We start from the raw sequence: 14,927 nt of genomic DNA, 5'->3' as shown, positions 1-14,927 counted from the left end.
GTAACCAGGAAGTTCTTACTCCTGAAACTGTCACAACGATCCACAAGAGCAGGGGCTTTCAAACATGATTAAGTGGCCATTATTCATTATGTTCTACCACAAGGTGAGTACTCTGCAGTGGGCTATTTATAATGCAGACCTTAACCACAGGGCATCATGATGATTTCGGAACGGACTTCCGAACAATGAGTTTAATATGGTCGGAACAATGGGATGTTGAACCAATGGGCTGTCAAACCAATGGGCAGTTCCCGGTGGTGAAAGCAAACAAATTCTGCTGTACTCAACTCAGAGTTATGTCGGTTAATTCAGATTTAATATGAAGATTCGACAGTTCGACTTGGGTAGTTTAAAAGTTTAACAAGTTTAAGTTTGACAAGGCTCAGCAGGACATTCAGTTTGACAGCAGCATTCATGTCATATAGTAAACAAGCTAACGGTGCTAACAATGAATCAGAAATATGCAACAGTTAGATATAAAACAAAAGCCAGAGACTGTCGTATTCAGTATTTTTGAGCTGTAATTCACTACATCCAAGCAGAAGAGAGAAGATAATGTTATCTTGGAGCCATACAGTGGAAAGTTTCTTCAATTCTGTGCCGCTGCATCTGTACCAAAAAGTAGCATCAAATGTGAGAGCACTCACCCATATCAAAATCTGGGGAACAAAAATTCCCCAGAAGTACACTGCACAGCACACTGACTAGCAAAAAAAAAAAAAAAACACTACTTGACGCAATCTTAGTCAACTGAAGCATCTGCGACTGACAATTCGTAACTTTCAAGGGGCAGCCCCAATTAATTCTCAGTTTTTTTTTCTCCTGTTTTTGGATTTGGAATTCATAACTGGCTTATCAAGGGAAGCTCAAGACCAACCATTACTGTTGAGGTTTGGCAAAATTTAGAGGTAAAGGTGTCAGGCTGCAGACATACGGACCACATTTTAGTTGACGAGATGTTGACAAAACACTTTTTATTCGGTTTATAGGCTACACATTTTCACAGCTGGAGAAGGTCAGAATCACTTTAGGCTTACAACAATGATGAATGTTAATTTCTATAATTTTTTTAAGCCACAGGGAGCAACTGCACAGGGGCTAAAGAGAAAGGAAAAACTTAGTCCTCTCAAAAATAAACAGCAGTGTTACAGAGTAAAAGTTCTTAATCACAAATAAGCACAGATACACAAACATCACAACAGACAAGTTTAAATTTGGCTTGTTATTAAGTTTCTACTGAAATTAACATTAATCTGCGAAATCTGACATGATGTTTCAGTCATTGTTTGTCATTTGCCCAAGCTTGAATACACTTTATGTTAGGGTTGGGCTGATGGACAGTGTTGGGCTCATTACTATAAAAATGTACCATATTACTCATTACTCGTAAGTCTTTTCAAAAGTAATAACATTACTTTACTTATTGCTCCCTGCCAACAGTAATTTGTTACACTACTTGTAATCAGTAGCGGCTCCTGGTGAAACTGGGTGGGAGGGCTAATGCATTAGGCCTATGGCCTATACTGATCAATAGTTCAGCTGCGGTAACAGTAACATCACACCGAGATACAGTACCAGGTTACAGCAATAATGACCTCCAACAAAACTAGAGAATTAGGCTAACTACAAAAATGTTCTGATGCCAAAAGCTCTCTCTCTCTCTCTCTCTCTCTCTCTCTCTCTCTCTCTCTCTCTCTCGCTGGCTTGCTCGCTCGCTCGCACACACACACTCACTGTACTTCCATGCACTGTCATTGGTCAAAAGTCAGTGGCCTGAGCTGAATTAATTTAGCCCAGCTGGGCAGTAAATCAAGGGGGCTTGTCACGACACCTGTCACTCACGATGTGACAACAATGATTGGAAGCTGATTCTAGGAGTATGGGCTGTAAAAAATCAGCCCATTTAGATAAATCCTGCGTTTTTGGGACTATTTTAGTGCTGTTGCTGTTATAGGTTCCACCAAAATAAGGTTCAATAACTAATATTTTAATATTTTCTTTCATAATTTTCTCGTCTTTATTGTAAAAGAAAGGCAGGGCTGAGATGTGTGCCTGTGTGTGAATGTCAGTGTGTGAAAGTAAGTGTGTGAATGTCAGGGTAATTGCTGGTGAGTACAGTCTAAGACTAGATAGCTTGCAAATGTTTTTTTTTTTCCTTTACCTGGTGTCTTCTGTTGCCTGTGACCAGTATTTTCCCAAAGATTTGCCTGAAAGACGGAGAGTGACTCGCCACAGCCCACCTCCACGGCCAAGGAGGGATCAACTTTGGTGGGGTGTAGGCTATTTCCTGGAGCTTCACGTTTGTGTGCTGTCAGTCGTAGCAGACTGGATATTTGAATATGTGTTTATCACAGTGGGAAGAGTTTTAGTACGACTACCTGCAACAGCAGTGTTCTTGTCATCTTTTCTCTGGACAAAATCAAATCATGTTTGCATTTCAATACTTAGGCCTACAGAACCATTTCACGCAATATTCTACCTTACACCTCTCTCTGTCTTAGACACACACACACACTTTGGAGAGAACGACAGCGCTCACAGCCGAAACACATAGGACACAGACACGGCGCGACACTTCAGCCACAGCATTCCTGCAGCAGAACACGTCCATTATAATCAGCTGAAGCTGCCTCACTGACTGTGGAAGCCATGCTAACCCATGCTTCATTTCACGGCTCAACTCTGTCTTTACATGGTTAGTCTTTTTTTTTTTTTATTTCTCTGCACATGGCTCTGCAGCCCTCCAGCAGGTTAAACTACATGCAGCTGTAAAAAGTATAGCCTACACTCAATGCAATGCAAAACTCAACGCACACTTCTCTGGCTTAGTAACAAAGTCAGACTCTCTCTGAATACGGAGGCAAAAATTCATACTATCTGAGCATAAGTGATTATGGTTCAGGGACATGTATCTCCTCACAAGAAAGGATAAATCAATATTTACTAAGTACAAACTGACTCCTACACCTCAGTGAACAACCAATTTGTCTACAGATAAGTAGTCTCTCTGACTCCCTGATTACTGTGCAGTGATGTTAATAAATATTTCAATAGCAATGTTTTGTGCAGACAGACATTAACACTGCCTGAAAAACATAGTCCTCATTCATTTCATTGAGAGCACTGGATCTGATAGGCCTTCAAACTTAATGGACACTAAAACTGGAACTTCCCAGATCATATTTCACTTCCGTTACTGTTCTTCTGTAGCAGCCTTGAACTCTTTAATACAGTGTTTATGCAGATTATTTATCACACTACACATCATATATCTTATATTTTGATAAGTAGAGTTTTTTCATTTTAAAGATGCAGTTGTCTGGCATAGACTGAGCTTTCACCTTGCTACGTACTGTCCAATCATGTGCATTGTGTTTTGCGAGAGCCAACAGACAGGTCAACGTATCAAGTTAGATAGCAATATATACATGTGTCGTCTTTGATACTACCACTAGGAGTCATCAATGCCAGAAGTTTTCACATTCTACACACAGCAGATTTGAAGAGTGTTAAAAAATGGATGCATTGTGGGATGGGATTTACAGTGTATTTTGCCACAAAGAAATGAAAAACACTGCTAGCGGGCCCAGTGAAGATTAAAGTGCGTTTAGCTAAGTGTCGGTTTTCTCCGGGTACTCCGGCTTCCTCCCACAGTCCAAAGACATGCAGGTTGGGGATAGGTTAATTGGTGACTCTAAATTGCCCGGAGGTGTGAATGTGAGTGTGAATGGTAGCTGCGATAGTCTGGCGACCTGTCCGGGGTGTACCTCTCACCCAATGTCAGCTCCCCCTGTTGGCATTACATTATATTTACCCTGATATTTAAATAGTATCTGAAAGTACAAATAAATATACACAAATAAAAAGACAAAGGATCATGGCTGAGCTGCAAAATTCACAAATGAAGCAGCTCTAAAATTCACAAATATGAATCCCACTACTTTGCATCAAGTGTAACTTCACAGCACAGAAAAAGCCGAGCTACAGGGGAGAGAGCTAACCTCACCTACAGAGCCATTCAACAGCATACAGGCAGCAAAGAGAGCAATGTGGGCCTATTTTTCATCTTAAAATCATACTGACTTTGCAAAGGAACCACACTGTCATATTCTGCGTGCTGCCAAAGACACAACGCGGAGAACTCTGCATGATGAGGCAGTTGGGAAAGTTGGTGCAGTACCACTCTTCAATTTCAACTTTGGAGCAGGTAAAACAGACCTGAATAAAAATGGATGAAAGCACAGGTGCAGCCGAAACTTTACGGTGTTTATATTTGGTTTGGCAGTTAAGAGAAAAACAGCATGTGGAGGAGATACTGATTTTCCGAAAGCACTCAAAGCTTTCTTTTTTTTCTTTCAGTCTCTCACTCAAATCCTGGACATTGTTCATGAAATAATGAGGGGAATAACTGCAAACTGAAGGCAGGATCTACAGTGAATTGTGAATATGGTAAGGAGTCAGCAGTATATGTTCTTTGTCACAGTTACTTAAATGTGCAATTCAGAAGACAGAGGAGAAAAGTAAGCATTATAATCCTGGGCATTTGTGCCTATACTCAAAGGCATACAGAGAACACTGAATAATAAATGAAAATTGAGTCCCTGAAAGAATAATAGAGTCAATAAGCAAAACGCAATAAGAGAAAATAAGGATGCTGCATCTTATTTGAACGATTGCTACCCAAATCAGATTGTGCTGGTACCATTGGTAGGAGCCAGTGTGCGCCCCAGTATAGAGCAATTGGCATTGCATTTTTATCATAACTTGTAAGAGGATCTTGGAAATGTGCTTCCTGCAAAGCCACTGATTCCCTATGGTACAGTGCCTCTGGGGTGCACTCCTCTTTTGCGCCTTGTTTGTTTGGAGGTTTTTAGATGTACATAGAAGTTAAAATAGTCTTACATTTTAGCGCAAGCTGTGGAGTCACACCTCTCATCAACGTCACACTTGGCCCAGGTAGCAAACAAAATCAAGCAAGATGCAGAATGCTACTGTTTTGATGCAGGTAGATGTGGCGGCAACAGCGGGACAATGGCAAATGCAGACAAAAGGTTGATATTAGTGGTGTTTAATTATGATGATCACCCATTATTCAGATACTAATCGGCAAACGCATGCACAGAGGTGCATGAGCAGCCAGATTAATCTCTCTGGTGTGTATAATGCCATTTACCTTGCAAATAAGTACGCTAGTTAGTTAGTTAGCTGTGTAATAGCTACATGCTTTTTATATTTAAGTATGTTTGCTTGTAGCACTGCATGTAAGTACACATAACAACCAGGAACTGGAGTTAAACTCCTTGTCTGAGCACACTCATAGGCGTGATTCTGATTTTGAAAATAATTCCCTACCAGGATCAAATGGCTTTAATTTGAGTCTTGTGGTGGGAGAGATAATTTCCAGGCATCCAACAAAGCTCTGAACCTATATTTGTTTTTCAGAAGTAAAATGTGTTGAAAAGTTGGCGGCTGGCTGATTGTGCCACCAAGCAGCAAAAGAACAAATGCCAGATTCCCTACTATAACTCAAAGAAAACACATTTAAATGTGTGAGCCACTGATCTTTCTTCTAAAAGCATCCCTTTTGAAAACAACACAAATAGCTGAACCATGCACCGTTTCCATAGGAACCGTCACAACTCTTTGCTCATTTCCGACCCCTGCCTCATGAAGCAATATCACACTTGGGTTCATTGTAATGACAATTCGATGCAAGCATTCGCACATTTTCAGTTTGGTTCCCCTTGGGCGAAGGAGTTTTAGAAAAGAACAATCTGAATTTTCAATTAAAAAAAAGAGAAAGAACCTGTTCTTTTTCTTGCAGTGAACAAGGAGAAATCAATAGTACTTATTGCGCTTATTAGATAAGTATGCATATGTGCATTGTGCATGAAGAGAGATCAGAGGTCAGATAAAGAGCTGGTTATATCTGTACTCTAATTATATTACATAATGATATAGTGAGAACGTTTAAGAGGGATGCATACTGGCACTGGAGCAGTAAAGTGTCCTACTACGTATAGATCATTAAACCTGCAATAATTGATTTATCACAACATGCGAACCCTTTCACACTGTAGTTTTAACACTCGCATTTTCACATCGTTATCATAAAAAATACTGAATATAGCCACTTGAACACACATGCTGCGGGACATACAGTAACTGATGCAAAGACAACATGTCAAGTGGGCACATTTAAGTGGTTAGATGGATGCATGAATTCATTTCAGGGGGAACACTGGTTAGTCACCCAGAACAACATCATTAGATACAGCACAGTAGTTCAGAAGGATTATTTCATTGTTTTCAATATTGACACCAATATTGTGTCAAATTCTCTTGTGATACTGGAACACAGCCTCATCCTCCATTTACTTTAGCTTCTCTGGCTTCATAACACTTCAACATTTTGCCATGTTATTGCTGGTGTAAGTTTTAATTGGTTATTTTATTTTACTTAACAAGAGAGACAACACATAGTGACAAACACATATTGAGGACCAATGAGCCTGATCAAAGCAACTGAAAACCCATGAGGAAAGTCACGCTCTGATGCCAGAGGTGATCACAATGGGCAAAATGTCTGTTTTTGAGACTATTGTGGTCCCACTGTGAGATGAGATAAGACTCATTTAAGCCAAAAGCATCAGGGTGATGGTGTGAGCTTCAAGGCTTTGACACCACCATCCTGTCTCACATTGTCCTATTCTCAAAGGGAGAGTCCACATGACATACTGCTTCACAAAATAAAACACACACAAGTTCACAAAACACAAATTACACACACAGTTTAAATCTAAAAACATTTTTGTCTTGCTGTAAAGGGGACAGGGGATTTCTGATTCTCTAGCTAACAGAAGGCCGCCATGATCCACAGATGGCTAGATGAACTGCAGGGCATTTATGTGAGGATGAAGACAGAAGCATGACACAAACTGAGACACATACTTTATCATACACTTGATCGCTACAGACCCCCACACAGAGAAGAGAAGAGAAGAGAAGAGAAGAGAAGAGAAGAGAAGAGAAGAGAAGAGAAGAGAAGAGAAGAGAAGAGAAGAAAAAAGAAGAGAAGAGTCAAAAGTTTGTCTGCCACATCTCCACACCTCCTCCAGCTGCACACAGTACTTACTTTGAGCCCATCACAATAAATCCAACACAGAAAATTAAACATTAGACTCCAATGAACACAATGTACCAGCCAGACTAAAGTTCGAAGTAGGGCTGCATCTATCAAATATTCTTTTAGCGATTAATCTAAAAACTATTTTTTCAATTACTTGATGTCGATTAGTTAATAAATTTTATTTCTCAATTTACATAACACTTAACACTGACAACTGAACCAGTTTCACTGCATGGCCAACTTGTTGAAACTGTAGAAAAATTTAAATATCTGGGCACAGCTCTTGATAGCCAGATGAGTTTTTCTGAAAACACAGACTATGTGTTCAAGAAATGTTCACAGCGACTCAGTCTTCTTAGAAGACTGAGCAGCCTTGGTGTCAGTCCTCAGATCCTGGAGCTTGTGTACACCACTCATGTTGAGAGTGTTCTCACCTATCATCTTTCTGTTTGGTTTGGTCACCTAAGTTCAAAATGCAAGCATAGACTGAATAGGATTGTGTCAATGGTGAGCAAATAGTGGGAAAACCCCAAAAGCCTCTGACCCATCTCTACACTGAGAGGACAAGGAGGAAAGTGAGGAGAATCCTGGCAGATAGCTCCCATCCTCTCTTCAGCCACTTTGAGCTCTTGAAGTCTGGGAGGCGCTAAAGAGTTCCTCTGGCTAAAGGGGCTTTTAAAAAGTCCTTTGTCCCCAGCGCTATTAGCATCCTTAACTCTACCAAGTGACTAAACAACAGACAATGACATGAACTGCTCTACCGTACTTTTATAGCACTGTATTTTATTTTATTTATTCATCTTTTAAAAATGTATCTATATGAATTTTTATCTTGTGTTTTGGCTTTGGTTCATATTTTAGCTCTGTTACGTGTTATGTTATGCTACGTCCTGTATGTTGGTAAGCCGAAGACAATTTTCCACCCTGGTGGACAATAAAGATTTATTCTATTCTATTCTATTCTATTCTATTCTATTCTATGCTTTGACGCCCATAGCCATTTTTCAGTGCAGACATTTAGACCTGTCATAACTGGACGGGCACAGATGTAATTGAGTTTACTGGAATGGTTCACTGAGAACTCATGTAGCTCCGCCATAATTATTTTTATTAGTTCCACCTGTTCTTTGCCTGCTATGACCACATTATACTCAGAGTCCTTTCACACAGGTGTATAGACTACAACTGAATGACATTTCCCTGACTGGCACAGAATTAAATGCTCCACCCAAAATGAACCTGAGTAGAGATCTAATTAGCCATGTGCAGAGCCTTTTACGATTACTAATTAAAAAATAATTCAAGTTACTTTCATGGATTTATAAAAAGTATTTTGAATTACAGGATACAACCTTCTCTACGTCATTCTGTTGTTTGTTTGTCTTACAGATAATGAAATGCAAATGGCTTCACACCTCTACAATAATATACAAACTTAAATCCACTGTGTTGAATTCTCTTAAAGCTCTCCTGTCTCACTCTCCCTATCTGTCTTTGCCTCTAATTCTCCTCGTCCTTCACTCATTCAGCACTATCAGTGAGTATTGGGTTCTCAAAGTGCCTGTGGAGTAATTCTCTCACACACTTTCGCTTTCAATTTCTGTCCTTCACCCTCTGACACACTGATCCCGTCAGTCACACACAGGATTGCTTACTCACTCAGTGTGACACACACACACACACACACACACACACACACACACACACACACACACACAGACGCGCACACACACATCTGGCCATAACAACTAATGATTCAAAGTGTCTAAAGAGTTGAGACTAGCAGAGGTGTTGTCGTGGTATCACTCTGCAGTTCATATCCAGGCAACACCAATCCCAGAGGATCAAGCATAGATACACAAAAACATATATGCAGTGAGAGAGACAGACAGGAGCAAACATACACTTGTTCAGCTGTTACAAAATATGTTAATTCAGTGAAATCCACGTCTTTATGTTTATATAGCCATATTCACATCAGTGACAAAACTGTCTGACAGCCCACAACCTTACAGTATTTCTTAAAGAAAAACGCTCCCTCTAATATTTTCATAGCAGAGCATGTGTGCAATACAAAACAGCAGTGGTTACTGAGGCACAACTGAAAAGCCAGAAGTGGATCTCGTATCTCTGCCGTGCATATCTCTGTCTCCCACACATCTCCCAGCTCAGATATCAGTGCCAAATATCACTCCACAGATTGGCCAAGTATGATGGTCCATGAGCACCAGCTAGCAGCCAGCTTTTTTGTAATTCTGACCTTGATCCATAAACATCAGTGAAGTTCTAGATTTCAAAAATAGGGTGGATGGGATCCGTCAGATCCAAATGGAAAAAAAAACTCCATATTTTTCTTTTTTCCACCAGTCAGATGCTGCCAAAAGTCGTGGAGAATGCATTGATTTAGAAGCACTACAGGCACCCCAGCACCTTGAAGCAGGTGCAGGAGACAAGAAAAAAGGGAATGGAGTGAAATAACAAAATAGGAGAGTAAGAGATATGAAGACTAACTCTGAGTGTGTGTGTGTGCAACCAGCTTCCAAAATAGTCAATGGTTTTTTTTCCAATTCATAATTCCCACTGGTTTTTTGATGGCAAATCTTAAAACTTTATAAATATTAACAGCTGTACTGTGTCCTCAGGTGTATAATTCACAAGCCGACAAGTGGAATGTTTCTCTTCCAGTATTTTAGGCTCTCCTTCAGTACTACAAATAGGATTTTGCACCATGCACAATAGTTTAACGAGAAAAATTTGCCAAAGTCTTTATTTTACTAAAATGGACCTCAATAATCTTTCATTTCTGACAGCAACATTGTTGAGCCTTCACTGTTCATCATCTCACCCCTTTTTATAAATACTGCAGTAGAGGTGAGCTGATCCCCAAGCCTCAGTAAACAAGGTAATATCTAAGCCACTCAAACACTGTTTATTATGCATTGGATTATAAAGTCATAAGACAGCCAGCTGCCTTTTAAAAGATGACTAACTTACTAATGGCACACATTTCTCCACAGGGTCGTCTCATCTTTGGTTCATACACTAGTTATTTGATAGGTTGAATCCCTTTTGCATGCTACAGATGTGTTTTTTTTTCCATTAGATACCAACAGGGTGCTGAGGGCTTTTGACAGACTGTCCATTTGGTCAATTTACTCATTATCTACAGGGACCATAGACACCATAATCGCCACAGTCTTGGTGGATAATGTGTTTTAGTGCTCCAGTAGGTGACTAGCATCGATTACTTATCATTACCTCAAAAGTTTAGAGCATGTAGCAGCGTATAATCTAATTGGTTATGAATCTAACATGTTGATGGAGTAAAATTTACTATATATAATATGTTTTGATTGTGCCATTCTCTGCTGCAAACCATGATGTTAGAGACCGAATCACAATGTTTGTTTACAAAACCTTTGCATGGAAAACCCCCAGGTCACATACATTAGATAAAAGCAAATGCTGCCTCAATTCATTAGTCTTTAGCCATCCAAAAGAAGTTTGAACTGCTTTACCTTATCGTCAGATAGCCGTTCCTAACGAGAAACTAAAGCCACTATCTCAACGCTACCAGACTTCACTGACAAAAGTTGTAATTTTACTTTGCAGAACACAGGAGTTGCTGGTCTATCGCTGCCTCGATTGCTTACCCTGTAAAGTGAAGAAAAGTTTCCAACTATAGTATATACTTAAACTGATATCGATTTTTTTAAGTGGGTCTTTTCAGGTGGCTAAAATACATTTTGCTGTGGCCCCCGTCCACAGCAGTTCATTGCTTAAATGTTAGCTTCTGTGACAGGTAGATTTGGTTTATCAAAGAAGCTAGCAAAGCAACACAGTACATAAAATAAGCACAGCAGAAACGTCAGCTATGTTGGACTGCCCTGGTTAACTATATATCTATAATCGTTACAATCACGACTTAAATTGACAACAGAGATAAACAATTTTGCCCACTTTAAATATCTGCAATTCAAATCAATTATCAGTTGTCTACCTGGAAGTGACTGTTGTCATTAGCGCTCTTTTAATAACAAAAATTTAAATTATATGCCCTTAATGTCATTTTTTCTCTGTGGTGTCGAGAATAGTATCAAGTATTGACATTTTTTAAGGTACTGTATCGAAGTTAAAAATTCCAGTACTGTGACCACACTAATGTATAGTATGTAGTGTACAGATATGTATAAAATAAACCCAAAAATAAATACAATATTGTGTTCAGACTGCAGTACCTGGTTTCCAAGGTAACAGGGGATGGAAGACTGTGTAAATCTAAAAACAACTGCACTAAAGCATCTGACTTTGGGTTAATGCAACATGCCCGTCATTACTCAAGTGTTAGCAAGCGGCACCGCATGGTTAATACTCCACTGAGGATTTTGACGTTTTAAATCCCTATTACTAAACTGGTAAATTAACCAACATGTTAGTCTTATAAAAATTCCTCTAACCCATTAACTTCCTAATCCCTCACTGCTGCTTAACTCCCTCCCAGGCAAGGTGCTATCTCGACAGCAGCCTTTCCTGTCCCATTTCCCTCCCAGCACCCAGGTCATTGATTAATCTTTGGGGGAACATGTAGAGAGGGCCTGTGTATCCTCCGAACATCTTACCGGTGGCTGCTGGGAGTTGAGCACCCCCCTCTTGGTGGAACCCCCTCTGGAGCTGAGCCTCTTCCACGACTCTGAGAAGCGCCCCCTGGTGGTGGGACGCCCTGGCCCAGATGTCCCGGACGCAACAGATGAATCATCCCGGGTGGAGAACGGCCGCTCCCTGCGCACCTCCCTCCGCTCAGCCCACTTCTTCTTGGAAGCCATTGGTGTTAAAATTGTGGTCAGAAAGATGTGGGAAGTGAGGGACTCACGCTGAGTCAAGGAGGCTGCTCTTTAATCAAACTAATGCCACAGGTGGCATCTTCACTTCACTCTCAACTCTGCTGCCCACTGAACAAGCCTGATTTGTTCAGTCTCTGTGTCTCTCCTCTTTCTCTAAGTCTTCTTTTTCACTTCAAATGATTGTAAGAGAAATTTCAAACTCCTTTCTGCCTGCTTCTTTCACTTTTTCCCTCTTCTGATCTTTTGTTCAAAAGGAGCAGGACAAAAGATCTTCACCTGGTCGGCTGCACTCGTGTGCTCCTCTTTCCTTCGCTGTAGCCTTCCTCTGGGATGGATGAGAGTCAGGGAGGAGAGGTGGCGAAGCAGAAGGTGCTGTCTGCACCCTGTTGCATGTGCTGTTACTGCGATTCAGCCGTTGATGCTGTTTTCCCTCCTCACAGAGAGAGAGAGAGGGAGAGAGAGAAACCGGGAAACAAGGCAAGGGAAAGAGAGAGAGAGAGAGAGAGTGAGGGAGGGAGGGAGGGAGAGACGGAGGGAGGGAGGGGGTTTGAGGGTACAATATTTAGAAAGGGGCTTCAAGACAGAGATGAAATAATAACAAGGAGCCACAGAGTGGGCAGTGAAACAGCAGGAAAAAAGAGCAAATGACAGCGAGACAGGTGGAGAGAGGAAAAAAGAAAAAGCTTCCAGACAAGTAAAAACCAAGAGAAAAGAAAGAGTCTCTGGAGTGCAGGGTTCCTGTTGAGAATAGTGCAGAGCTGCTTTAAGCTGACTGAGAGGCACAGAAACAGACACCCTGTTCAGTAAGTCACTCTCTCACTGCGCTCTGAATACCTCGGCTACTAAACCTCCATCTCCTCCCTCTCCTATTCCTCGTGCTCCCTGAGCTTTCATTCACAATCTCACTCTTAATTTCAGTGCAGGGTACATGTCTCACATGGTTCTTCCCCTCTGTCTTTTGCCTCTTTGATGTACATGGTTCACAGTTCATGAGTTAAGCCACCTGAGCCTCAGTCTCTCTGATGCAAGTGGAGACCAAAGGAACGATACCAAATAAAAGTCACAGATGTGATCTTCTCTGCTTTTTCAATTTCCTGCTGCATTACTGGTCATCTTCTGCTTTCGCTGTCAGACTTCTCACTAAAAGTCTTCAGCTGTGCTTAAAGTGAAGCCATGCTGTGGAGTTGTGGAGCTGACAAAAAGGTGAGAATTTGAGTCATTTCTTTAGGTGCAGTTGTGAGGGAAAAAATGCTTTTTATTCTATGATAATCTAAAATGCTACTCACTCTATTTTGGCCAAAGAAGATGAGGAAAATACTCTGGAAGAAGAAAATAAGATGAGAGACAGATAGACAAAGAGACAGAGTGATAGTGGGATAGAGACAGGGAGACGGAGTAAGGAGAGGTGACAGTGTCTGAACACTAGGGACATTGCCATCGTCGCTCCCAGCAACCACTTACCACCTGGGAGTAGCTCCAGTGTGTATTTATGTGCATTTACGTGTGTGTGTGTGTGTGTGTGTGTGTGTGTGTGTGTGTGTGTGTGTGTGTGTGTGTTTGTGAGTGAGAGAGAGAGAGGGAGAGAGAACAAGATTGCATTACTAAGCAAGTGAGAGACGGGGAAAGTGAAAAAGCAAGACAGATATTCCCTGAAGGACAGTGGGAGAGTGGGAGAAGGAGGGAGAAAAAAAGACAGTCGGAGTAAAAACATATAATCTCAACTTTTGATCAAACATGAAACGACACCATGGGGACTTCGAAGACACCCCTCGCTACAGTACTGAATTGCTGATGCAAAAATTAACCTTTGGCTAATGAAAAATTAGATCAGTGGAGCAGAATAGAAATTGTAAAATACAACGTGCTGCACTACAGTTGGAAATGTTTAAGTAACTGATTAAGTAATGCTAAATAATGATGGCATTGTTGGCATGATCAGCCAAGGGCTTAGTCTTACTACTGTACATAACACAAATTGGACTTTGGACACTAGAGCTGAAACTATTATTCTTCAAGCTGCTTCAGTCGATGTGAGCTGAATATCTTTGGGTTCTGAACTGTTGGTTGGACAAAGCAAGACATTTAAAGACATCATCTTTGGCCCTGGGAAATTATGATTGTGTTGTTCATCTATTTTCTAACATTTGAAAAAATGAATTAAGCAAATTCAGCAGGAAGAATTTTTCGTGCATCCCAGGGGAGGTTGGGGACATGGAATCTGAGTGGTCCATGTTCAAAGCCTGGAGGCGCCTGGTAGGAGCTGTGGTCAGACAGTTGTTGGTGCCTGTCATGTGAGTGCTGTCAGTGACACCAGTAAAGAAGATGGCCTTTCGGGTCTGGCTGGCCCAGGGGTCTCCTGAAGCAGCAGACAGCTAACGGTTAGCCAGAAGGGCTGCAGCCGTGGCAATTGCTGAAGCAAAAACCTGAGTGTAGGAGGAATTCAGGGAGGCTATGGAGAAGGACTTTCAGTTGGCCTCAAGGAAGCTCTGGCAAACCATCAGACACCTCAGGAGGGGAAAGCAGGGCTTGTCTCAGGCTGTGCTCAGGAGAGAAGGAGAATTGCTGACCCGAACTGGGGATATTGTCAAGTGGTGGAAGGAGCACTTTGAGGAACTCTTGAACTTGGCCGTCACATTCTCCGTGGAAAAGACAGAGTCTGAAAATTCTGGGGAACTCTTGTCCATATCCCTGGCAGATGAGATGCTGAAGGTTCTGGACATTGCTAGGCTGTCTTGCCTGACATGCTTTTTCAATGTCTTGTGGAGGTCGGGTACAGTGCCTGTGGAGTAGCAGATCCAGGTGGTTGTCCCCATTTTCAAAAAAGGGGGCCAGAGGGTGTGCTCCAATTATCGGGGTATTACACTACACTGCCTACCTGGGAAAGTTTACTTGAGGGTGCTGGAAGAGATGCTACTACCGATTATTGAACCTTGGATTCAGGAGGAGCAATGCAGCTT

The 14,927-nt window shown here is 41.3% G+C and overlaps 1 protein-coding gene across 2 annotated transcripts in view; it reads right to left on the bottom strand.

Moving 5' to 3' along the window:
* trpm3 (transient receptor potential cation channel, subfamily M, member 3) overlaps positions 1–11,952 on the bottom strand; it is a 172,204-nt gene extending 160,252 nt beyond the window's left edge. For both annotated transcript variants that reach the window (XM_049579215.1, XM_049579211.1), the window contains exon 1: positions 11,749–11,952. In XM_049579215.1, coding sequence (XP_049435172.1) covers positions 11,749–11,952 — 204 coding nt within the window. The remainder of the gene's footprint in view (positions 1–11,748) is intronic.
* Positions 11,953–14,927: the final 2,975 nt, after the last annotated feature.

This window comes from Epinephelus fuscoguttatus, linkage group LG6 (assembly GCF_011397635.1).
Source record: "Epinephelus fuscoguttatus linkage group LG6, E.fuscoguttatus.final_Chr_v1".
Taxonomy (NCBI): Eukaryota; Metazoa; Chordata; class Actinopteri; order Perciformes; family Serranidae; genus Epinephelus; species Epinephelus fuscoguttatus.
The sequence above is the reverse complement of the archived record's forward strand: the minus strand, read 5'-3'. Positions and strand labels throughout refer to the sequence as shown.